The sequence below is a fragment of the Solanum lycopersicum genome, chromosome 2, assembly GCF_036512215.1.
Source record: "Solanum lycopersicum chromosome 2, SLM_r2.1".
Taxonomy (NCBI): Eukaryota; Viridiplantae; Streptophyta; class Magnoliopsida; order Solanales; family Solanaceae; genus Solanum; species Solanum lycopersicum.
The window spans coordinates 54,459,429-54,480,023 of record NC_090801.1 but is presented as its reverse complement, the minus strand read 5'-3'; the positions used below and the strand labels follow the sequence as shown (position 1 = coordinate 54,480,023).

At 31.8% G+C, this 20,595-nt stretch overlaps 3 protein-coding genes across 5 annotated transcripts; 2 read left to right on the top strand and 1 right to left on the bottom strand.

Moving 5' to 3' along the window:
* Nucleotides 1-516: 516 nt before the first annotated feature.
* Nucleotides 517-5,580, bottom strand: LOC101266897 (C-type lectin receptor-like tyrosine-protein kinase At1g52310). Of its 2 annotated transcripts, none has more exons than XM_010318749.4 (5): nucleotides 5,275-5,580; nucleotides 5,088-5,142; nucleotides 3,679-4,101; nucleotides 2,872-3,430; nucleotides 517-1,380 (listed from the first exon to the last, which is right to left on the bottom strand). In XM_010318749.4, the coding sequence occupies exons 1-5, from the start codon at nucleotides 5,347-5,349 to the stop codon at nucleotides 852-854; spliced, it is 1,641 nt and encodes a 546-aa protein (XP_010317051.1). In that variant the 5' UTR covers nucleotides 5,350-5,580; the 3' UTR covers nucleotides 517-851. The 2 variants fall into 2 exon arrangements, with proteins under 2 accessions (XP_010317051.1, XP_004233271.1); XM_004233223.4 differs by having other exon boundaries at nucleotides 3,679-4,098.
* A 1,111-nt stretch (nucleotides 5,581-6,691) lies between these two features.
* On the top strand, nucleotides 6,692-11,745 carry LOC101267193 (N-acylphosphatidylethanolamine synthase). Of its 2 annotated transcripts, XM_004233224.4 has the most exons (5): nucleotides 6,693-6,992; nucleotides 7,284-7,411; nucleotides 8,583-8,668; nucleotides 8,983-9,120; nucleotides 9,743-10,246. In XM_004233224.4, the coding sequence occupies exons 1-5, from the start codon at nucleotides 6,781-6,783 to the stop codon at nucleotides 10,034-10,036; spliced, it is 858 nt and encodes a 285-aa protein (XP_004233272.1). In that variant the 5' UTR covers nucleotides 6,693-6,780; the 3' UTR covers nucleotides 10,037-10,246. The 2 variants fall into 2 exon arrangements, with proteins under 2 accessions (XP_004233273.1, XP_004233272.1); XM_004233225.5 differs by lacking the exon at nucleotides 8,983-9,120 and having other exon boundaries at nucleotides 6,692-6,992; nucleotides 9,743-11,745.
* Nucleotides 10,599-11,745, top strand: LOC101267674 (uncharacterized). Its single transcript, XM_004233226.5, has one exon. It carries the CDS (start codon nucleotides 10,599-10,601, stop codon nucleotides 11,535-11,537), a length of 939 nt encoding a protein of 312 aa, XP_004233274.1. The 3' UTR covers nucleotides 11,538-11,745.
* Nucleotides 11,746-20,595: the final 8,850 nt, after the last annotated feature.

Here is a 20,595-nt window from a genome sequence, read left to right as displayed (position 1 = left end):
GGATAAAGAAGAAAATATATGAATGTGTAATTATTGTTGAAAGAAGAATAAAATAAAAATTGAAAATTTTGATTTGGGAGTGATTCCTAATATTTTTTTGTTCTTGTGCGTGTAAATGTAGATTGATTTTTTTTTTGTTTTTTTTGGTGTAGTAGTATATATTTGTGTATAGGGGATGGTGAGTGGGTAGTTTAGTGCATTTTTTTTATAATATAATATAATATAAAATACTTTTAAACGAATAAAAATTGAGTGGCTAATAATAAATTATAAATAAGAAATGCTAGCTTATTTATTAAACTAAAAATAAAATAATTTTTTTTGTTATTTTCGAATCTTTTTAAATAAAATAAAAATATCTAATTTATATATAAAAGCAATATTTATGTACTAAAAATAGTATAGTATCTTAAAGTTCAATAAAAAATTACGTGTCTATAATTTGTAATGGAAAGAACTTCAAAATAAAGTTTATGAAGTCTTGTAGAAAGACCATTTGGAAAAACTTTAGCAAGATTTCATGAAAATTTCATGGACATTTTATTACATTATTTGTAATGCATAGTGATAGTTTTAACACAGGAAACAGAAACAAATTATAGAAATATAGGTGTTACAAGTAAACAATGCAAAGCAGCAGCAGCAGATGAAAACATACTGGCTTTGGTAATACAAATTAGTTGTTGTATAACATCTCAAACCATCATGGACTGGTTCAAGGCTCAAGGCCTTGCATGTCATTGGCAAGTTTTAAAAAATAAATGCCTAATACAGTTAGCCCTTGTAACTAGGATAAAAGATTGCAGGCTGGTTTCAGTCAAAAGAAATGCTGATCTATAACTCTTATCCACTTACTTTACAATAGGAGGCTGAGCTAATTGTTGTAGCTGATGGACGACGTGTGACATCCTCGGACGCATTGATGGTACATGTTGTGTACAAGAATAAACAAGATCAACAACTTTTTGGATGACTCCAACTTCAGGAATCTGAGAAGAGGAAGAAGATGATATGAGAGGATCCAAGAGTTCAACATATCGATGAGCTTGCACCAGAGGCGTGGCCCATTCAAATATACTTTGCCATCCAACAGAATCTACTGCCTGTGCTGGTCTTCGTCCACTAATTATTTCAAGCAAGAGGACTCCAAAGCTGTAGACGTCACTCTTTGTAGTAAGCTCATTTCTGTAAACAAACTCCGGAGCAAGATACCCATGAGTACCACCTGCCATGACTCTCCTCTCGTGCATGATTTCCCATGGCACAAACTTAGACAGACCAACTCCCATTAGATGGGCGCCAAATTCTTCGTCAAGAAGGACATTGCTTGCACGGATATCCCTATGCACAACTTGTGGCTTCATTTTGTCATGAAGAAACCTGTCACATTTGATGGAAGTAAGCACTAAACAATATAAGCAAAGAAACTGCCATCATAGACATTAGCAAACAAACGATGTCATGCTTTTGGCCACTCTCACTTCCTCTTATGCAATAGCTGAGACAGTGGCACAAAACAGAGTCTTAAAACTGTCACCACCTTTCATGGTTAAAAATACAACCATAACACAACCAGACTGGAACAAAAACTCATGAAGACAACAGGACAGTAATATGCAGTTTTTATTTTCTTACTAAGATGTCGCTGGTATCCATTTCCTCAAGTATTTCATCTTTTCTCACTCACTTCTGTCTGAATTCCTTGTAGAATATAAAAATTACAAAGTACTTGCAAACTATTGAAATCTTTAAAAGTATGTACATTATAAAACGAACCCAGCTTACTCAAGTGGCCTATATTTTTCAACTTACACTGAATAAATTATGGAAAATAATACCTCTTAATAAAGAAGTCCATGAAAAGTTAAACTACCAGGGACCATACATAATGCATTGCATATATTAAACCTGGTGATGTAGATAAGCCTAAGGTTTTGTCTATCTTATGCTGATTACTTCACTATCTCATCGTGAATAATTGGATAATATATTGGCTTCTTTTTGTACACTTCAATATTTCTTCCATGTATATTTGTTGTTGGGGGTTAGGTCTGAGTAGTCTCACAAACCCCTGAAAAATTTATTCGCCATAATTTCCATGTCAAGGAAATATTCACTAGATAAAAGTTCAACAATTCTGTCACCTAAATAGGGTCATAATACTTAATAATGAATCCCCGAATAGAAAATCAATCATAGCTTTCCTACAATATTTAGTGAGATTCATGAAGAGATTTCCTGCTTAAACAATTTAAATTGAAAGACACACACGGGCGACCTAACCGAGTATGTGATAATTGAGAAAGGAAAGATCCACCCCAAACCTGAAAGAAAACACGAGAAGCCAGAAGGGCAGTGCTGCAAAGACACGTTTGACAATGGTAAGATCTAGCTGGAGTAGGAAAAGCAGATAGGTAGATCCCTAGGAAGTGAATTCTACATGGCACTGGAACTGATGTTGTAAACCAAAAAGGCTTTCATTTATTAATTGCATTATATGTTAACAAGAAGTATCTTGGTCAAGATGTGCAGTATTTGAATTTCTTCTGAATGAAATATCTAGAGAAGAAAAAAGAAAATAGGCAAAGGAATATTGCAGGACAGGTATAATACCTTTTTTTCTTAACAATATAGATAATGCATTCTTATCATCTATTTTCACCCTTGTTTGACTTCCACAATAACATCTTCATTGGACATCAACCTAAACATGTATATATGAGTTCATACTCATGACTAAGAATGGAAGTATGATAAAATTTAAAGAATAAACTCACATTTCTGACTAAAATCAATACACCTCAAGGATGAGTTAAAATATTTATTCCTAATCTACAATGCACATGAAGATAATGTTGGAACACTACTTACGCAATCCCTTGAGCAAGGGTGGTGGCGACCTTCATTCTCATGCTCCAGTCCAAACTCCTACCTCCTCTAGGAATATGGTGTAGCCACCTATCCAGGGGTCCATTGATGATGAACTCGTACAGAATATAGCGGTCACCATGATGATAGCAACATCCTTTGATAGATACCAGATTTGAATGATGAAGTCTTGCAACCCTTCCAATCTCAGAGTAGAACTCTTTCTTCCTCTGAATACCGCACCTCTTCAATCTTTTCACAGCCACCCTTGAACCATCAGGTAAAAGCCCACTATAGGTACCACCTGTTTTGGCGTCCCCAAGGAGACGATTTGCTTCACTGAAATTCTTTGTCATGGACTTTACTTCATCACGACTGAAAATTTTCCAAGACGGGGGAACTAATGCTAATGAAGCACGCAATGATCTTTTGCGTCTTTTACTTCGCCTAAATACAAGAAGCCATATCACAATAGCCAAAGTAGTGCAAAGGATCAACCCACTAACAACTGCAAGAATAATGAGATACTCCCTGTGGCACCGCATATGGCGACACTTGCTCCCTAATGTAAAATTTAGAAGATTATATAAAAAACAATTAAGGAATGTAATAGATTTATCCAGATAACAATGTAGGCCTGTATAATGGTTAGCTAAAATGCACTTCTCGTGGGGAAAAAAAAGGGGACTATGAAGTTTTTAATCACATATTATAACCACACTATATCAGGGAAAGAGTTTTGCTACTACTTTTCAAAATTACACTGGGTGAAAGAAACTATTAGAGATAAATTGGTCTGCAATCACTTACCAGCATCAAGTGTGCATATAGAAGCATGAGTTACATTGCATCTCTCAGCTATAATAGCACCACTGATTATCGATGTACACAAATCCACCGACTTAAAGCCATAGCATGAGAAATTTTTGCAACTTGAGTCCAAAGTTGTCTTAGGAGCAATACTCTCATTCCAGCTAGAAGCATTATCAGACCATTTCCAACCCAACCCAGCTGTGATATTGATGCTCCTTCCACCAACCCAGCATCCGTTACTATCATTGCCACAGAGCTTCTGGACAAAGTTCAGTTCTTCTGAAGATGTTATGGCAGCCAGGTTTCCTCCAAAACCATTGCAGTAAGTCTCTGATTCATTCCATTGCAAAGACGTAGCATAATATTTGAAGCACTTTTTCCCTTTTGGGCCGTTAAACCAACCAGGATCACATCTTCCTGCTTGCGAAACAATAAACAACGGTGCCAAAGAGATGAGACATAATAACTTGACCGGTAAAAACAAAAAATATACACTAAGAAAACCACGTTGAGAGGTCCAAATAAGTTCCAGTTGAACTAGTGTATTAATATAATCCAAGGGAGGAGTTCCTCAATAGGAAAGGAACTGGACAACATTATTCATCAACGCCATCATTGATCCACCATAAAAGCATATATGTTATCTCCCTCAAATAGAACCAAAGTTTCACTTTAAGAGTAACCTAAACATGCCTTTAAGCATGAAATGAGCAGAATCTACGTCTGCTCCTTTCTCGACCGAAAAAATAAAATTCAATCAGGTGATTATGACCACCAGGATTTCTTAGAAGGATAATCGATCAGTCAAATAGAATATTGTTCTAAGAATATTCCAAGAACAACTGTCTTGAAGGAATGGAAATCCATAACTTTGCAAACTGGAAATGAGAGGCTGGTCAATTAATTTTTTAAGAAGAAGTAGGAAGCTGATAAATAAATAGTTGCAAGTTCATCTTCTATTTTTGTGGGATAACTAGTTGCAAGACAGTCTTTTATGGCCTGAGCTTAATGATGCTGGGAAGTGACGTAGTTTTCAAAATCTTGATTTATGAATGATAGTTTGGCACAAAACACCCGAACTTGTAGACCTTAAACCTATAGAAACTTGATAAACAAGATTGTATTTGTCATCCTTTATTTGCTTCAAATCCAAAAGTTCACTATGCTAGTTTAAATAAGCAATTGGCACATAGATATACACGCATTACATAAGAAGCACCAGTAAGAAATCCCAACATATTATACACAAAGTAACATAGAGTAGTTGAACATTAAGTTGAAAAGATGATTATAGATGCAACTCCATTACTGATTCTGAAAAGAGCTCTAATCTAATCAGCACAAGCCAATCTATCAGTTCAAAGAAAATAGACAGAACAATAATCTAATTAATTCCAAAACATTACCATCATCATGACTTTGATTCCCAGCAGAGGAAACTACTTGTGTCTTATTAGAAACCTGAAAAAAAAATCAAAAAAATAAAAATCAAAACTTTCTCCAAATTCACACACTAAAATGAATTCTGACAACATATTCAGACACCCTTTTCTCTAAATAAAAAGTTATTACTATAATCTTTTCTTTACTTACAGAAGTAGAAGCACAGAGGTGAAGCAGAAAACAAGAAAGTAGAAACAAAGGGAACGGAAGTTTAACAGCCATCATCACTTGTTCTCACTGTATAGCAAAACCTAGACTAATTTTGAGTGTGGGGTTGGGCATTGTGGATAGGGTTTTTCGTTTAGATGGAAAAAAAAAAAAAAGAAGAGTAAAGAGTTCACATTTGGAGTCTCCAATGGTTAGTTGAATTTTCTTTGAAGAAGAAAGTGTTTGTTCAGACAGAGTAGTTAATTTCTCACCTTATGTTTGTCCCCACCATTTTTAATGACTTCCTTCAAATTTAAGGAACAACATTTTTCTTAATATAAAAATTTTGGATTAGATTTTAAAAAAGATAAAAGAGTTAAAAATACTCTTAATTTTATATTTCTGTCGTTAAAACAAAGTTATTTATACTCTTGTCATTACTAATTTCATTATTTATATCCCTCAATTAATTGAAATCCCCAAAATTAAATTAAATTAACCTAATTTTTTTTAAAAAACCCGTTCCTCAACTTAAACTCAATACCCAACTTAATTGGGTTAGGTTTTTAGACGGGTTGGGTATTGGGTTTAAGTTGAGGAACGGATTTTTTTAAAAAAAAATTGGGTTAATTTAATTTAATTTAATTTGGAAATTTCCGTCAATTGAGGGGTATAAATAGTGAAATTAGTAACTGTGAGGTTATAAATAATTTTATTTTAATAGCAGGGATATAATCAACTAAAAAATCAAAATTGAGAGATATATTTTAACCTTTTCCTATTTAAAATTTTCTTTCAATTTTAAAATAATTTAAAGAGAAATAATATATCTAGAAAAAGTTAGAAATTGCATAATTAGAAATATATGAAATGATTTGGAAAAATTTTATGTTTGACTCATTATATTAACTCTAGAGTTTTCTATTCCATGAAATTTTAATTAGGTACTTAACTTTCAATAAAATAGCACTTTAAATTTATTTAACCATTATATGTGTCATTAATTTAATTTAATTTAATTAGTAAAAAGGTGTGTTATACGCGAATTAAAAGCAAAAATACACTTAAAAGTTACTAAAACAAATAAAATTCTTAAATAAAATTCTTAAATAAAATCCTAGATTCGCTATCGGTACATCCAAAGTCTTCAAATTCTAAATTCACATCTCGATGGAAAGATTAAGATGTTTTAACCCTTAATCAGAGATTTTGATCCGTATTCTATGTATATAAGTAAACCTAATCGAAATACTGCTGCTAGACAAAATGAGACCTACATAACACAAATCTAAATTTATCAGAATCTAATACCAATATCGAATTAGAAAATCATTTTTTTTTAAAAATAGGACTGCATATCTATCAAAATGGCTCATATTTGCACTTATCCTCAAATATAAGGGACCAATTGTGTCTATTTCTGATACTTAATTAGTCTGTAATAACTTGGTGCCCAATGAAAGGAGTTTATGCCGCCGGACTTTGACATCAGTGTGGAATTTTTGGGAAATGGGTGGCCGGACGATGGAATGGGCGGCGAGAGCAAACCACCTGGGGGGTATACCTCGGAAAGTGGTGATCACGGCGATAGGTACTTTCGCTAAGGCGGTGGCCAATCTATTGAACACCACCACCGTGCACAACGGCGACGTCCTTATCCGGCTAGTTCGATCCCGCCCAGCCGGCGTTCCTCTCCTCACCGTCAGCAATCACATGTCCACGTAAGTCACTTTATCTCTTCATTACGAGCTTCCTGTGACAGAAAAAACTTGTTAGTAGAAATTTGGTGAAATTGTTTATTGGGTAAACTAGCTATTATTGAATTTAATGCTTAACGGACGAAGAATTACAGAAATATTTTGCTGATATTTGGTATGCGTATAGAGGATTCATATAAAAATTCCATTTTGGGGTTGAAGCATAGTTGATTTAATCATTGATAGAGTGAGTTTCTCGAATACTTTGATTGTTGTAGTCATGTCTCTTATTTCCTATTGTGTTTCTAACTGCAGTTTAGATGACCCAGTTATGTGGGCATTCAAAGGTTTTCCAATTTGTGATGCAAAGCTGGCTCGATGGGTACTGGCAGCGGAAGACATATGCTTTAAAAATACAGTATTGTCATACTTTTTCCGGATCGGTGTGTAATCTGTTGGTCTGGTACACTTCTGTTCTTGTATTTTCATGCCCTATCTTTTGGTGTTTTTATTACTTGTACGAACTTTATATCACAGTGGGATATATGGTAGACCATTCCTCAGTGTGTTTGGTGGGTGAATTGGAAGGAGAGGAACCAAAGATGTTTGAAAGTGGACATGTATTTTCATCGCAGATGCATTCCCTATGAGAATATTTACACTATGAAATATATATTTATTTCCCTTTTGGGATTTTGGTGTAGGCTAGAAGATGTCAAATACAGTTAATAGGATGATAGGTTTTCTCAGCTTCTTACAGTAATCGTAAAGGAACTGATCCGTATGTAATTTTTGGCATAATCCTAGTGCGTCATTTTACAACCTTACTATTCCTCAAAAATGAACTCCATATCATAGTAGGGTTCAAAAGTGAAAAGCAAAATGCAAGTTATGCTTTGTCAGTGGACATGCATTTTTGAAGCAGAATATTAGGTTCCCTTAGGAAGGACAGAGCATGTTCTTGCATAGATATTCTATCAAGAACTTTGAGAATATTTGGAGATCATTTACTTTTTAATGGTTCAGTAGTGAAGGGGCTTTTGGGTGTAGGAATGATGCAATAAATGTCTTTGGAATCAGCTGCATAATCGTGATAAAAATGTGTAACTACCTATGCTTATATAAACTGAAGTAGTGCCTCAAAACTCAAGGTGATATCTTGGTGGAATAGGACTTAGGTTTAGCTTGAAATTTCCATGTTAGCACTTACTCGAATCTGCATGCGCACCTGTGGTTTCTGTACCATTCACATGGATATTAAGCTTTTCATGCTGAGCGGTTATTCAGATTATCCATCCTCTTGTAGAGCAAGCTTCCATATCGAGCAATTATTCATTTCTGCACCTATACTTCTGTTCAACATGCTTCCGTATTGACCATTCAGATCTGGATCTGTCACTGTGTGGTTTATTCTCCACTGACATGTATAACAGTCAATTTTATATTTTCTTATTTATTTCCCTTGCCAAAACGTGAAACAGAGGACTCTTAATTTGATGTGCATTAGGGGATTTGAGGTTCTGGGTTTCATTTGCAGGCCTACATGAATTCCTCAATTTAATACAGAATGTAATTGTTGGTGGGGGTTACTACTCACTTTGTGAAGATGTGCAGGGAAATGTATACCAATAACAAGAGGGGGTGGAATATATCAAGAACATATGAACGAAGCTCTTGATCGTTTGACTGAAGGAGCCTGGGTAATTCGCCTTTTACCCTTGTATTCTTTCATCTAGTAATGGATGTTAATGTGAATTTTTTTATGCTTAGTCAATTGATCTTTTAGTACGCTCTAGGTGTTATTTTGTTACACTAAAATGGATATGCATATGATATGATATTATGTTATTCTGGAATTGAGGATTGAATTTGAAATGATCCAGTGTCACTTAACATAACCTCCATTTCATCCAGAAGTCATGAGAATGATGTATAATTTTGTCAACATTTCCTATTAAGTTTCCGCTAAATTGAAATGACATGTTTGGCTAAAGACCAACTTCCAAATGGGCAGCTGCATACATTTCCAGAAGGGAAGGTCTGTCAAGAAGATGCTCCTATAAGACGATTGAAGTGGGGAACTGCCAGTCTCATTGCTCGTGCCCCCGTGACTCCAATTGTCTTGCCAATTATCCATCATGGTTTTGAAAAGGTAGGTTCTTGAAATGATAGCTGTCCACACACAGAAACGAACAATGGGGCTAATGCCTAAATAGCAAGGGACAATGGATTCATTTGGTTTCGGTTGTGTAGGCAGGCCTTAGGATGTTCGAATTATTGTTATTCTGTAATTTATAGTACCTGTCTAGTTATATATTTCACATTGGTTGTTTAATTCACGTGTTTCAGTACTAATTTTATCGTAAGAATAAGGTAGTGTAGCTTAGAGGATAGAGGTTATGCAGTTCCGAAAGTGTTTTAAAATCACTCTGTTGCATTTATGGCACTGCTTCATTGTTGTTATGAAGTTCATTGATTCTTTTGTGAACTTCACCAATAAATTGAGCCAATACCGTAGTTGCTTTCTCCTTTCCCTCCTGTCCAATCCTAGGAAAAGAAAATAAGAGTGGCCAAAATGCTGCGACTGTCTAACAATCTTCTGTTCTTCTTTATGCTCAAACCATTTTTGAGGAGATAAAATACGCACACATGCACACATGCATCCGTCGTATCCATATTAAGTATTGATTATGAGATTGAACCAGCGTTTATTTATATAATTCAAATTTGATCCTTGGGATTGTGATGCATTGTGTGCTTTGATCAATTTTCAGGTTATGCCTGAGAACTATGCTTTTGGGAGAAGACCTCCAGTCCCTTTATGGAACCAGGAGATAAAAATAGTTGTTGGTGAGCCAATGGAATTCAACCTTCCTGAACTGCGAGAGATGGCTCTATCTCAGTCTCGGGATTCATCATCTTCCAGTGGGCAGTGGCCAAGAAACATCCTCGGGGGATTGAACGAAGCAGCACAAAAATGTCTGTACATGACTATATCTGATCAAATCCGAACTACCTTGGAAAACTTAAGGAATTTTAGTAAATCTTATGCCAAGGCAGAGCAATAAAGTAGGCAATTTCCAAGCATTCAAAGATAAATTCATAAGTTGCATCTGTTTTGAAGGTCTTGTAACTTTTCATTTCAAGATTTTGTTAGTTTGAGGGTAGACTTCTCATCCCCTTAATTGAGGACACGGGGTAATATTTTCCCAGTATCATCCTTGTAGCTGCATTTTTTTGCATTTTGAAATGAAAGATTTCACATCAATTCTTGAAAACTGATTATTGTGGAATTTTCCCTCAAACCTTCTTTTAGCTGCTGACAAGACAGATTCTTTATCTTTACTAGAAATAGTAATAATGGAACCATGTTTTAAAGTTGCAGTATTCTTTTGTCAACCTCTAAAGAGAAACCACTGATAGATAAAAACATAAGGTGAAAGTCACCCACCAAGAATGTGATCTAGTAGTCAATGATGCAACACGATAAATTATTAATTGTACTACCCCAATATGGTGTTGACAATTACTAGATTTTACAAGACCTTCTTCTACTCCATTCATTACTTGACATAGATAGATAGATAAAACTGAATGCCAAGGTGATAAGCCAATGATAGTTGTAAAAATATGCAGCATCCTCCGCTATTCCCTTTTCCAGTTCCCAGCCCTGAAAACAGTAGAAGAAACTGTGTCATCGCTTTTACCACTCCCCAAAACTACGCACCAAGATTATCTGAACTCATACATCTCAAAGGATGGACACCCCTTTGGTGTCCTACCGTCATTGTTGAATCTACGGAACAAACAATCTCTTCCATTCATCACTACCTCAACCCACAAGCTGGTATCGATGAACCCAATTCGTTTCTTGAAGAATTTTCAGCTCTAGCGTTCACTTCAAGAACTGGGATTACTGCTTTTTCACAAGCTTTATCTATGAACCCCACACCCCCATTAACCCCAAATGGAGAAATTCTCACAATTGCAGCTTTGGGTAATGATGCTGAGCTTCTGGATCGAGATTTCATTCGAAAAATGTGTGAAAACCCTGAAAGAATTCGAGTTTTGGTTCCTTCAGTTGCAACCCCATCTGGGTTAGTGGAGGCATTAGGATTAGGTCAAGGAAGAAAAGTGTTATGCCCAGTTCCATTAGTGATTGGGTTGAATGAACCACCTGTTGTGCCGAAATTCCTTGATGATTTATCGAAAAGGGGGTGGATTCCATTGAGATTAGACGCGTATGAGACGCGATGGGCAGGGGCGACATGCGCTGTGGATGTGGTGGCAAAGAGTGAAGAAGAGTGTGGATTTGATGCAATTGTGTTTACTAGTACTGGAGAAGTGGAAGGTTTGTTGAAGAGTTTGGAGGAATTTGGATTGGATTGGTCAATGGTGAGGAGGAGATGTCCAAGAATGGTGGTGGCAGCTCATGGCCCTGTTACAGCTGCTGGTGCTGAGAGTTTGGGTGTTGGCATTGATGTGGTAAGTTCAAATTTTGGTAGCTTTGATGGTGTGGTTGATGCATTAGCTCATAAATGGAAATCATTGCAAAATCAAGAATCTTGAAATTTGGTTTTTGCTCATCATTCAAAGTTTTGATTGGAGCTACAATTTGCTATTTATAGCCAAAACTTCTATAATTGTCTAGTTCACAGCATGTCTTTTTGTTTTGTACTAATTTGGAAAAGTTTTAGTAATTTTTGATGTTGTGAGTTACAAAGTTTTGATGTTTATATGGATGCAACATTTCTCATAAATGCAATCAATTGGAAAATCAAGTCTTTGAACTTGTTTTTGCATTCTACGAATAGGCTCACTCGATACACTAAGCTCCTGCTAAAAATAGTTTTACACTTGATCACACGAAGTCACGAACGAGTTGTGCTAAGGTTATGTTGGTGTGTGTTGAGTTCCAAGTTTAATAGCTTTACTAATGTTGGGTGTAACCAAATCTTCTGAGGGAAGAAGAAATAGAAAAGGAAGAAGGGAGCGAGGTTCCAGAATTCATCTAATACCGAGAGTCTTTCAGAAACAGTCTGGTAAAGCTTGCAGCTACCTCTCTAGACCCTATTTAGTAGGATTTTACGTTCGTTACACAACACCTCTAACCTCCTCATAGACAATTATATTAGAAAAAAAATTAGAGATCCATCCATTTATAGTATTGGGCTACAAACTCTTTTTGGTTTGGGCTGAATTTGCAATATCATTTCTTTATGCAAAATGGAAATTATTTGAGGGTGGACTTTAATGAAAAACATGTTTCCACATTAAAAACTCCCCCATGTTCTTGGGAAATTAATGCACAATTACTGTTTTTTTCTGAAAATGCTTAGCAGAGTCATTAATCATAATCCATTGTCATTACTCCTACAATTGATTAAATTAGGATACAATCATAGTGATTTGACATCACCACCTTTCATTTAAAAGTGAAAAACAGTAAAAGAGAAAAGACAATCACTTTTTAGCTTTATTTTGGCCTCTCCTCAAAATCATAAGAACTCTTAACAAACACTTCCAGTAAAGGCACATGGTGGATCCAAATCTTCAATTATATAAAAAAGAGTCATACCAATAGTGATATTCCATTTTTTACCGATAAATTTATCTGCTCAAGGAACACGAAAAGTTAATTTACTAAAAGCATAAGTATTTACTATTTTTTTTGTCTATCTTCTATGAATTTTTTTAAAAAATCGCGTCAAACCTGTTGATTATTGATTATAATATGAAAAATTAGCGAAAGAAATCAAGGATAATTAATTAATCTAAGCAGCAGGCTGCCATAATGTAATCTAGATTGTCTTCAAATATTTGTACGATTGTCTGGCCTACAAAATGAAATTGCCAATAAAATATATAAAACTAAAGCAAATTCGTAGCGCATTAAATATTGACTTAGTAATCAAAATTAATAAAAAGTTATGCTCCCAACTTCCTCATGTTTGTCTTAAATACAAAAGCACTCTACTTTGACTTTTTTTTTTAGTAACATTCTTTTCTTGATTTATTTTTTTGATTTTAACTTATCACAAATTCAAAATATAATCTAATCATATAAACATAAAATATATTATGCGAGTTTTCTAAAAAAATGAGAGATATTTTCTTTTAAATTAACTAAAAAAATAAATAAAACGAACAAATTGAAACGATAAATTTATATGTGTTTCCCACTTTTAATTGTTGGTACTATTGGATTTTGCCAAGTCATGGCCTGCCTTCTTCTAATAGTCACAACTTTCATATACCTAAAAATAAATAAATGGTTTTTATTGCTGGCTAAGTAGTGTAGATATGTGGAAATTCTCGTGAGCTTATTTAATTCCCCATCTATCAATTATTTATTTTTATTAACTTCGAATTCAATTTATTTTTTTCATTCGTTTAATATCTCGAATTGTAATTAAATTCATGATCAAGTATTACAAGACTCATTCAGAATGATATTTCAAATTAAATATCTTTTTAATATATTCAGATCTCGATTACAAAACTTCTGATTAACAATGAAGCAGTACCATCATTGCACCGCAATTCAAATCGGCGACCAAATCCAAATTCATTTGGTTTTTGAGGTTTTGCGAGCCGGCATTGCCGGCAGTTCTCACTAGGATATTCATGTCACATTCATTTCCTAAAACAAATTGTAGATAATAAAGTCATTTTGGAACAATTTAAATACTACTTCATTAAAATTTTGAAATTTATTATCGCATTATTATATTTTACTAAGACAATTTCAAATGAAGAGGGGAAATTAAACTTCATGTTTACTTGGGAGAAACTAATTAAATCACATATACTAATAGAAAATACATGACTTGTAAATAATCCACGGCTAATCCGTAGTTAAATAGCTCCTAGCTAATTGAATTTTCTGTAGTTAAATAGCATGAGACGTTTGTTATATAGCTATAAAATTTTATCCGTCATTAATTCCTTTTTTTTTAAAATTGTAATAGTATATAATCCAATATAAGATGTGTTTAGCCCATATTTATGTACAAACACATTTTATATAAAATTATGTGGCATAATATTTTATGTTGTACAATATTTATTTGAAAATTTCCTATAAATTCCTCAAGATATAGAGACATGACATGCCTAAATTAAAAAACAAAGACTAATGTTGTATGTTAATTTTAGTTGATGAAAAGTGACCTATGATAAATCGGAGAGCATTTTAGTAGCTTAATTGATTCACGATTCAAATTTTTACTTTATCGACGAGTGCTCCTTCCCTGATTTCCTCTTCCCCGACCCCAAACTTTTAAATATATTTTTTTTTAAAAAAAGATTTATGATAAACCAAGAGTTGGGATTTTGATAATATGCAAATTTTAATTTATGGGGTAAACGTAAACGTATTTTTTAATTTGGTGTTAACTGATATTTACATCATCTAACATTGGACGTGTACAACTAGATATATAAATTTATATAAAGTTAAACAAGTGTTATGTTACATAAATACACACAGGACGCACTATCACAAAAAATAATTTCTTAATTGTCACTAAATATATACTTTTAGCGGCAATTAACACTCTTTGTATATGTCCTTAAAACTTTTAGCGAGATTAGATCTAAATGATACTTAACTAATCCCGGTAAAAACTTTACGACTCTTTATTAATATGTTAATTTATTGCCGCTAAAGATTGTTTTGTTGTAGTGATGTCACATTAAATGCAAATTGTCACATAATACGTATTTATCTACTTGTTTTAACCTTATAAAAGATTATATTTTTACTTTGTGCTCACATACCAAAATTTGAAAAAATATTTTTTTCAGCTAATATCAAATTAAAAAATATCTTTATATGTTATTTCTTAATTATTGAAAGTATAATCACTGAATTTTCATGTGGTCTATGCATCTTAATGAAGCAAATAGAGCAATAAGGACTCACATGACACTGACTTTACATTGCATGTCCTTATTCATATGTCACTATTAAGATGAACATATTTAAAGGGGCAAGGAAGCTTTAAACTATAAATTGTGATTTTGAACTATCAAAGATCATGGGAGTATTTATTATATTACCATAAGGTCATATCGAGTATTTCTTTCCGTCTCAATTTATCTGATATATACTTTTTAAAATCAATTTTTAAAAAAATAACATATTTTATTTATTTGACAAATATTCAACATGCTACCAACAATTAGCTTAGGTTCCAATTTATATCCATTTATTTGGCAAAAATTTACAAAAGTATACTTTTTAAGATCATTTTAAAACATTGAAAATTTCCTAAAATTACTAGACAGGAAAAGAAAAGCAAGGACTTAAATATTTGGAAATGATAGAAATGAAGATTATTAAAAAGAAAATTGGAGTAAAAGTTAAATAATCTATTTTAAGGGTTAGTTAGATTATACTCCTATAATCATCTATAATGAATATTTTTCTCTTTTTTTTTTCCAACTGCCAGTCTAACAATGACCTTGCCTGCATAATAACGAAAATTTTGGTTTTGTTGCTCTTTATAAATTTATATTTTTAATTTTATGTTTTTTTCATATGAAAAATTTCATTTTTACACCTACATAAAAGATTTGGAGATTATTTTTTTTTCTATTTAATTTATATAAGGTCATAATAGATTATTTCCTACAAAAACAATCACTAGCAAATAAACACAATACCAATTCTCATTCATGGTTAAAAAATAGGTACCTCAAGAATATTCCTAATCCATATAAATAAATAAATAAATATGATGAACTATATTTACTCTAATTTCCACGTATACTAAATTGAGGATCTTTTTTTATACCAAGTACAAGATATATATATATATATATAATTTAATGAAATAATTCCTCAATTTTTTTTTCTAAAACAAATAATAAGTTATATTCATGGAGTTTAGGCATCCATTACTTGCGAACATGTCTCTATTTTTTGTTTATTTTGAGATTGAAAATTTCAAATTCCTCCAACTCACTAGGCCATGGCATTATTGGATTGTTTGTTGGACCTACCAATTTCAATTTTCAGAAATTAAACCTACTTTAATTTTCACATTTCATGTTTAAAATGATCGACAGAATATATTGATTGAATTGCTATATCAAGTTATAAGTAAATATTCCGTAAAAAAAGGCAAAATAATCATTTTTTCCTGTCAACGTCTTTCCAGTCAACCCAATCGCATCAAATTTGTCCAACAAGTTTAATTTACGTCTCTTGAATGATTAGCAAAATATTGTCTTCAATTCAAAATATATTTTTTATTCTTCTTGGTACTCATTTTCAATTAAGAAGTAGAAGTGATTTCCAAAATACCCCTTTTAATGCCACTTGAGGGTAAAAATGATCATTTACGTTGATGCTACGTAAAAAATATATATATATTCATAAAACTTCTTTGAACACAAATAATGTAGATGGTTCTTTGTAGCATTATCCAACTTACCTTTCTAACTCTTCGTCGTTTTTATTCATTTTCTGGTTAAATTTCATGATCTTGTTAAATTTTATGATCTCATCTCGATACAAAATATTTTTTTTATCTCTATGAGATAATAATATTAAGATTTGTGTATATAATGGCGGAGTCACATTGTTATTAGTGAGTTCGGATGAACCCCAATTCGGAGGAAAATTGTATTATTCTTATCCCCTTCGCCTACTTCATGTGCCTATTTTTAAAAAATTTCAACCTCTTACTAATAATTCTAACTCCGTCACTATGCGTATATATATATATATATATATATATTCTTCCCTCCTCAGACCGCCACACATACAATTACATTTAGATACAATTAAAGGTATATTTATGAGAAAGACAATTATATGATACTAGAATATAACTGTAATATGGTAGGGGACATTGGTCCTAGCTAAGTAATACATGTTGCCAATTAGGCCACACCTAGGTACCAACTAAAGTTGCAAAGTCTCAATCCAATATGTTTATATTATAACCAATAGGATAGGTAAATAATCTTTTTTTATTTTTATTTACATTTGCCCACATAGATAATTATTTTTGTACTTTACTCTCAATTTTTCTTAGATTCTTTCTGTCACATCCAAATGCATATTGTTCTTGTACCATATAATTGTGCCTCTATTTTTATAAAGAAAAAGAAATCATCAATTATTATGTATTATTTAATTTGTACATGCAATAAGAGATGATTGATGAAAGACTAAGAAGTTGTAGATTTAAACCATTTGTGAAGTTCACAAATATTTATTCAATAATTTTTGTTTTTTCTTTCAATTTTCACTTGCAACTTAAGTTTAGTTTGCACGTATAATCATGATTTATTCTTTTGTAACTGATAATTAAGTACATATGTATAATTTATTGTTCGATATTTATATTGAAGTCAAATAATATAAGGTCGTTTGGTTTGGAATAAATTATTTTGAGATATGATAGGATAAACAATCAAGTGTAGGATTTTAGGGTTTTTACTTTATCCGAAGATTATTATACCTTATACCTCACATCAGATGACTCCTCAAGACTCAAACCCGATACTTTGATTAAAAAAATAAAAGAATTTTCTGAACAATTGTCCCACCACAAACTATGTTGTTAAAAGATCAATTACATAACAGTCTTTCTTGATAAAATTTTGAGTTTTAGTCCTATCTAATTTAATTCAACAAGATTATCTAATATCCTAAATTAGATTTGTTTTGTATTTTCCAAACAAACACCAACTTATAGAGTATAGATGATATATTTAATAGGTTTAAGAGTGTTAAAAGTGTTCCACATTTATTGAAGATAGGTCTATGTAACTATTATTTTGCATTTATATACTTGCAAAATAATAGGAAAATTTTAACTATTAACATTAAAAATCTCTTATTTTTTTTAATACGTTACTCAGTGAAAATTTAATTTACGCGTAGTTATTAATCTGAACAAGTGACATATTTATTATTGTGAGATTTTACCACTTCTAGAAGTGATACATTTTAGTTTTCCATATCCTTAAGTAAAAATGATTTACCTCTAAAAATTGGTTGATTGATTAACATAATGATATGTAATATTATTGGAACTATATGTAGATATATAATAACATATGTATGCTGTATTGTTACATAAGAATTGTTTATTCTAGAGTTACCCATTAAAATAAAAAAGTTAATCCACTTTTTTTAGCAAAAAATACCAATTTCAGAAAAAATGTGAAAAAACAGACATTTCTAATATTTAATAGTCTTATTAAGAATAATTAGCCAAATTTGTCCCCTATATATGAGTAGGGGTTTATTTTAGTCCTTTAACATATGACTTCGATCAATCAATTCAACTTAAAAATTAATGACAATTATTAAGAAATACTATTAAATTTTATTTTATTTTATTTTTATAAAAAAAAAACAGTCAATTTTTTCCACTGTTTGAACTACCTATCGATTGGATTGGTTTGATCGAAAAATATTTATTTTTTAATAAAATCAATCGAACACGGTTAATTTTATTTGATAAAAAAATTAAGAAGATGAAACACTGATCGAACTCAATCGTTTAAATATTTCACAATTTCTTTGTTATAATAATCTAATTTATCATTTGCTCGAAAGATTTTTTTGTATGCATGTTTAGTAGTGCTTTTTCGATAGTAATAATTAGTTTTTAAGTTTATTTGGTTAATTATCCTAATAAAAGACGACTCTATACTTGGGGTGACTTAAACTCGATACCTTCAAAACCCCTGTTGGTTCATTCATTCGATTAGTTAGATCAAAGGTAAATGTTTCTCTTTAGTAAAATGAAGTAATTAAAAATATTATTAATAAAAGTTGTGATAAGTATTATTTCGTTTTCATGAGTATAAATTCATCTTTGTTAAAAAAATGATTTATCCTAAAATGAGACTTTTCAACGTGAATTTAGATTTAGTGGGACTCTAATATACTTACCGAATACCTGATGAAAACAAAACAAAAGTAATTTAAAATATTTATAATTATATTTAAACAAGATAAAATAATTAACTTAATTATAAACTAAGGACTTAAAACATACGATACTAATTTGGACAAAGTTAATTTAATAAGGCGTTAAGTAAAACCCAAGATCTTTTTGAGATGATTTTCAAATGTTTCGTAAAAATAAACTAATCATATAGAGATTTACAAAAAAACAACTCCAATTACAACTTACCAAACAATAATTTAGTAAAACGTTAAGTAAAATTAAAATTTTGGCGAAGATTCTCGAATGTATATAAAAATAAAAATCAACTAATTATATAAAACACATATAAAAAAATTGTATCACTTAAAAATATTGAAAATCGGTTAAAGTTACTTTAAAACGATTCGAAAAACATTTAGAATTTTATAAAGTTAACTATTTCAAGCTTGTTTGAAATTCAAGAAACCTGTGAATTAATTTCTATCGGGGAGGGTCAAAATTAAGTGTAAACAGTTGACGACAACAACAAAAAGAAAAAAAAACTGACTTTTGGCAAGCAATAATATTTTGCAGTAGATTTGGAGTGTAAATAATACTTGATATAATAAGAAGAAAACCATTGTATAAAGAAAGAAGTTGAGAATAAAAGGTCTCCCATTGCACTTAGCCAATTACATAATTATCTATTCTCCAAAAATACATGTAGAGCTTTACTCAAAACAAATCACAAATATAATAAATTAAAAAGTATAGTTAGGACCTCAATTATTGAACTCATAAAACTTAAATTCTAAATCGAAGACCTCTATTCACGATAGAATGACTTCTAGATCTTGGATAAATGACGTCATTAACGTCCGATTCGTTAAAATCACAAGGCTTGTTTTCATCAATTCTTCCTAATCTTCCTACCCCAGTGCTATAACTTCTCCAAGTAGATTGATTCTTCAACTCTGTGCTCTTGGGTAGTTGTTGAGGTTTTCTATGAGAAATTGTACATGACATGACACTTCCCCCTTGACCAACTTGTTGAGCACAATCAAACATTGTTTTCATGTAGAATTCTCTAGCTTTGCCTAACACCTTAAATGGTGCCACAATATATTTGACTAATTTTTTCGTGGTTTTAGTTCCCATTTTTACACTCCCAAAATGATGAATTGTGTAGAATTTGTAATATATTTGTAGCTAATCTTGAATTAGACGGCAAAAGACGGTTTCAAATATTAAAAGTATTATTTTAACCGCTTCATGAGAGTAATGACACACATATTATGCCAAAGAGTAGGAGACAAATTGTCACACCGAACACACGTCTACCTTCTTTTAATTGTTCTACCAATGTTTTTAAGATGTGGCAATGGAAAAAAAAACTTGTTGACAAACAGTTGCACAAGAGCATGTCGTTAGTGCTCACGGTGGCGGATCTAGGATTGGATTATAAGTTTCTCTTTAGTAAATTGAAGTAATTAAAAATATTATTAATAAGAGTTGTGATGAAGTGATAAAGTAACTTTTTCATTTTTATGAATGTAAAGTCATCTTTGTTAGGAAATGATTTACCCTAAAATGAGACTTCTCGATGTGAATTTAAATTTAGTGGGACTCTAATATTGTTACCGAATACCTGATGAAAGCAAAACAAAAGTAATTAAAAATATTAATAATTATATTTAAATTATCAAAATAAACCTATCCTATTTTCC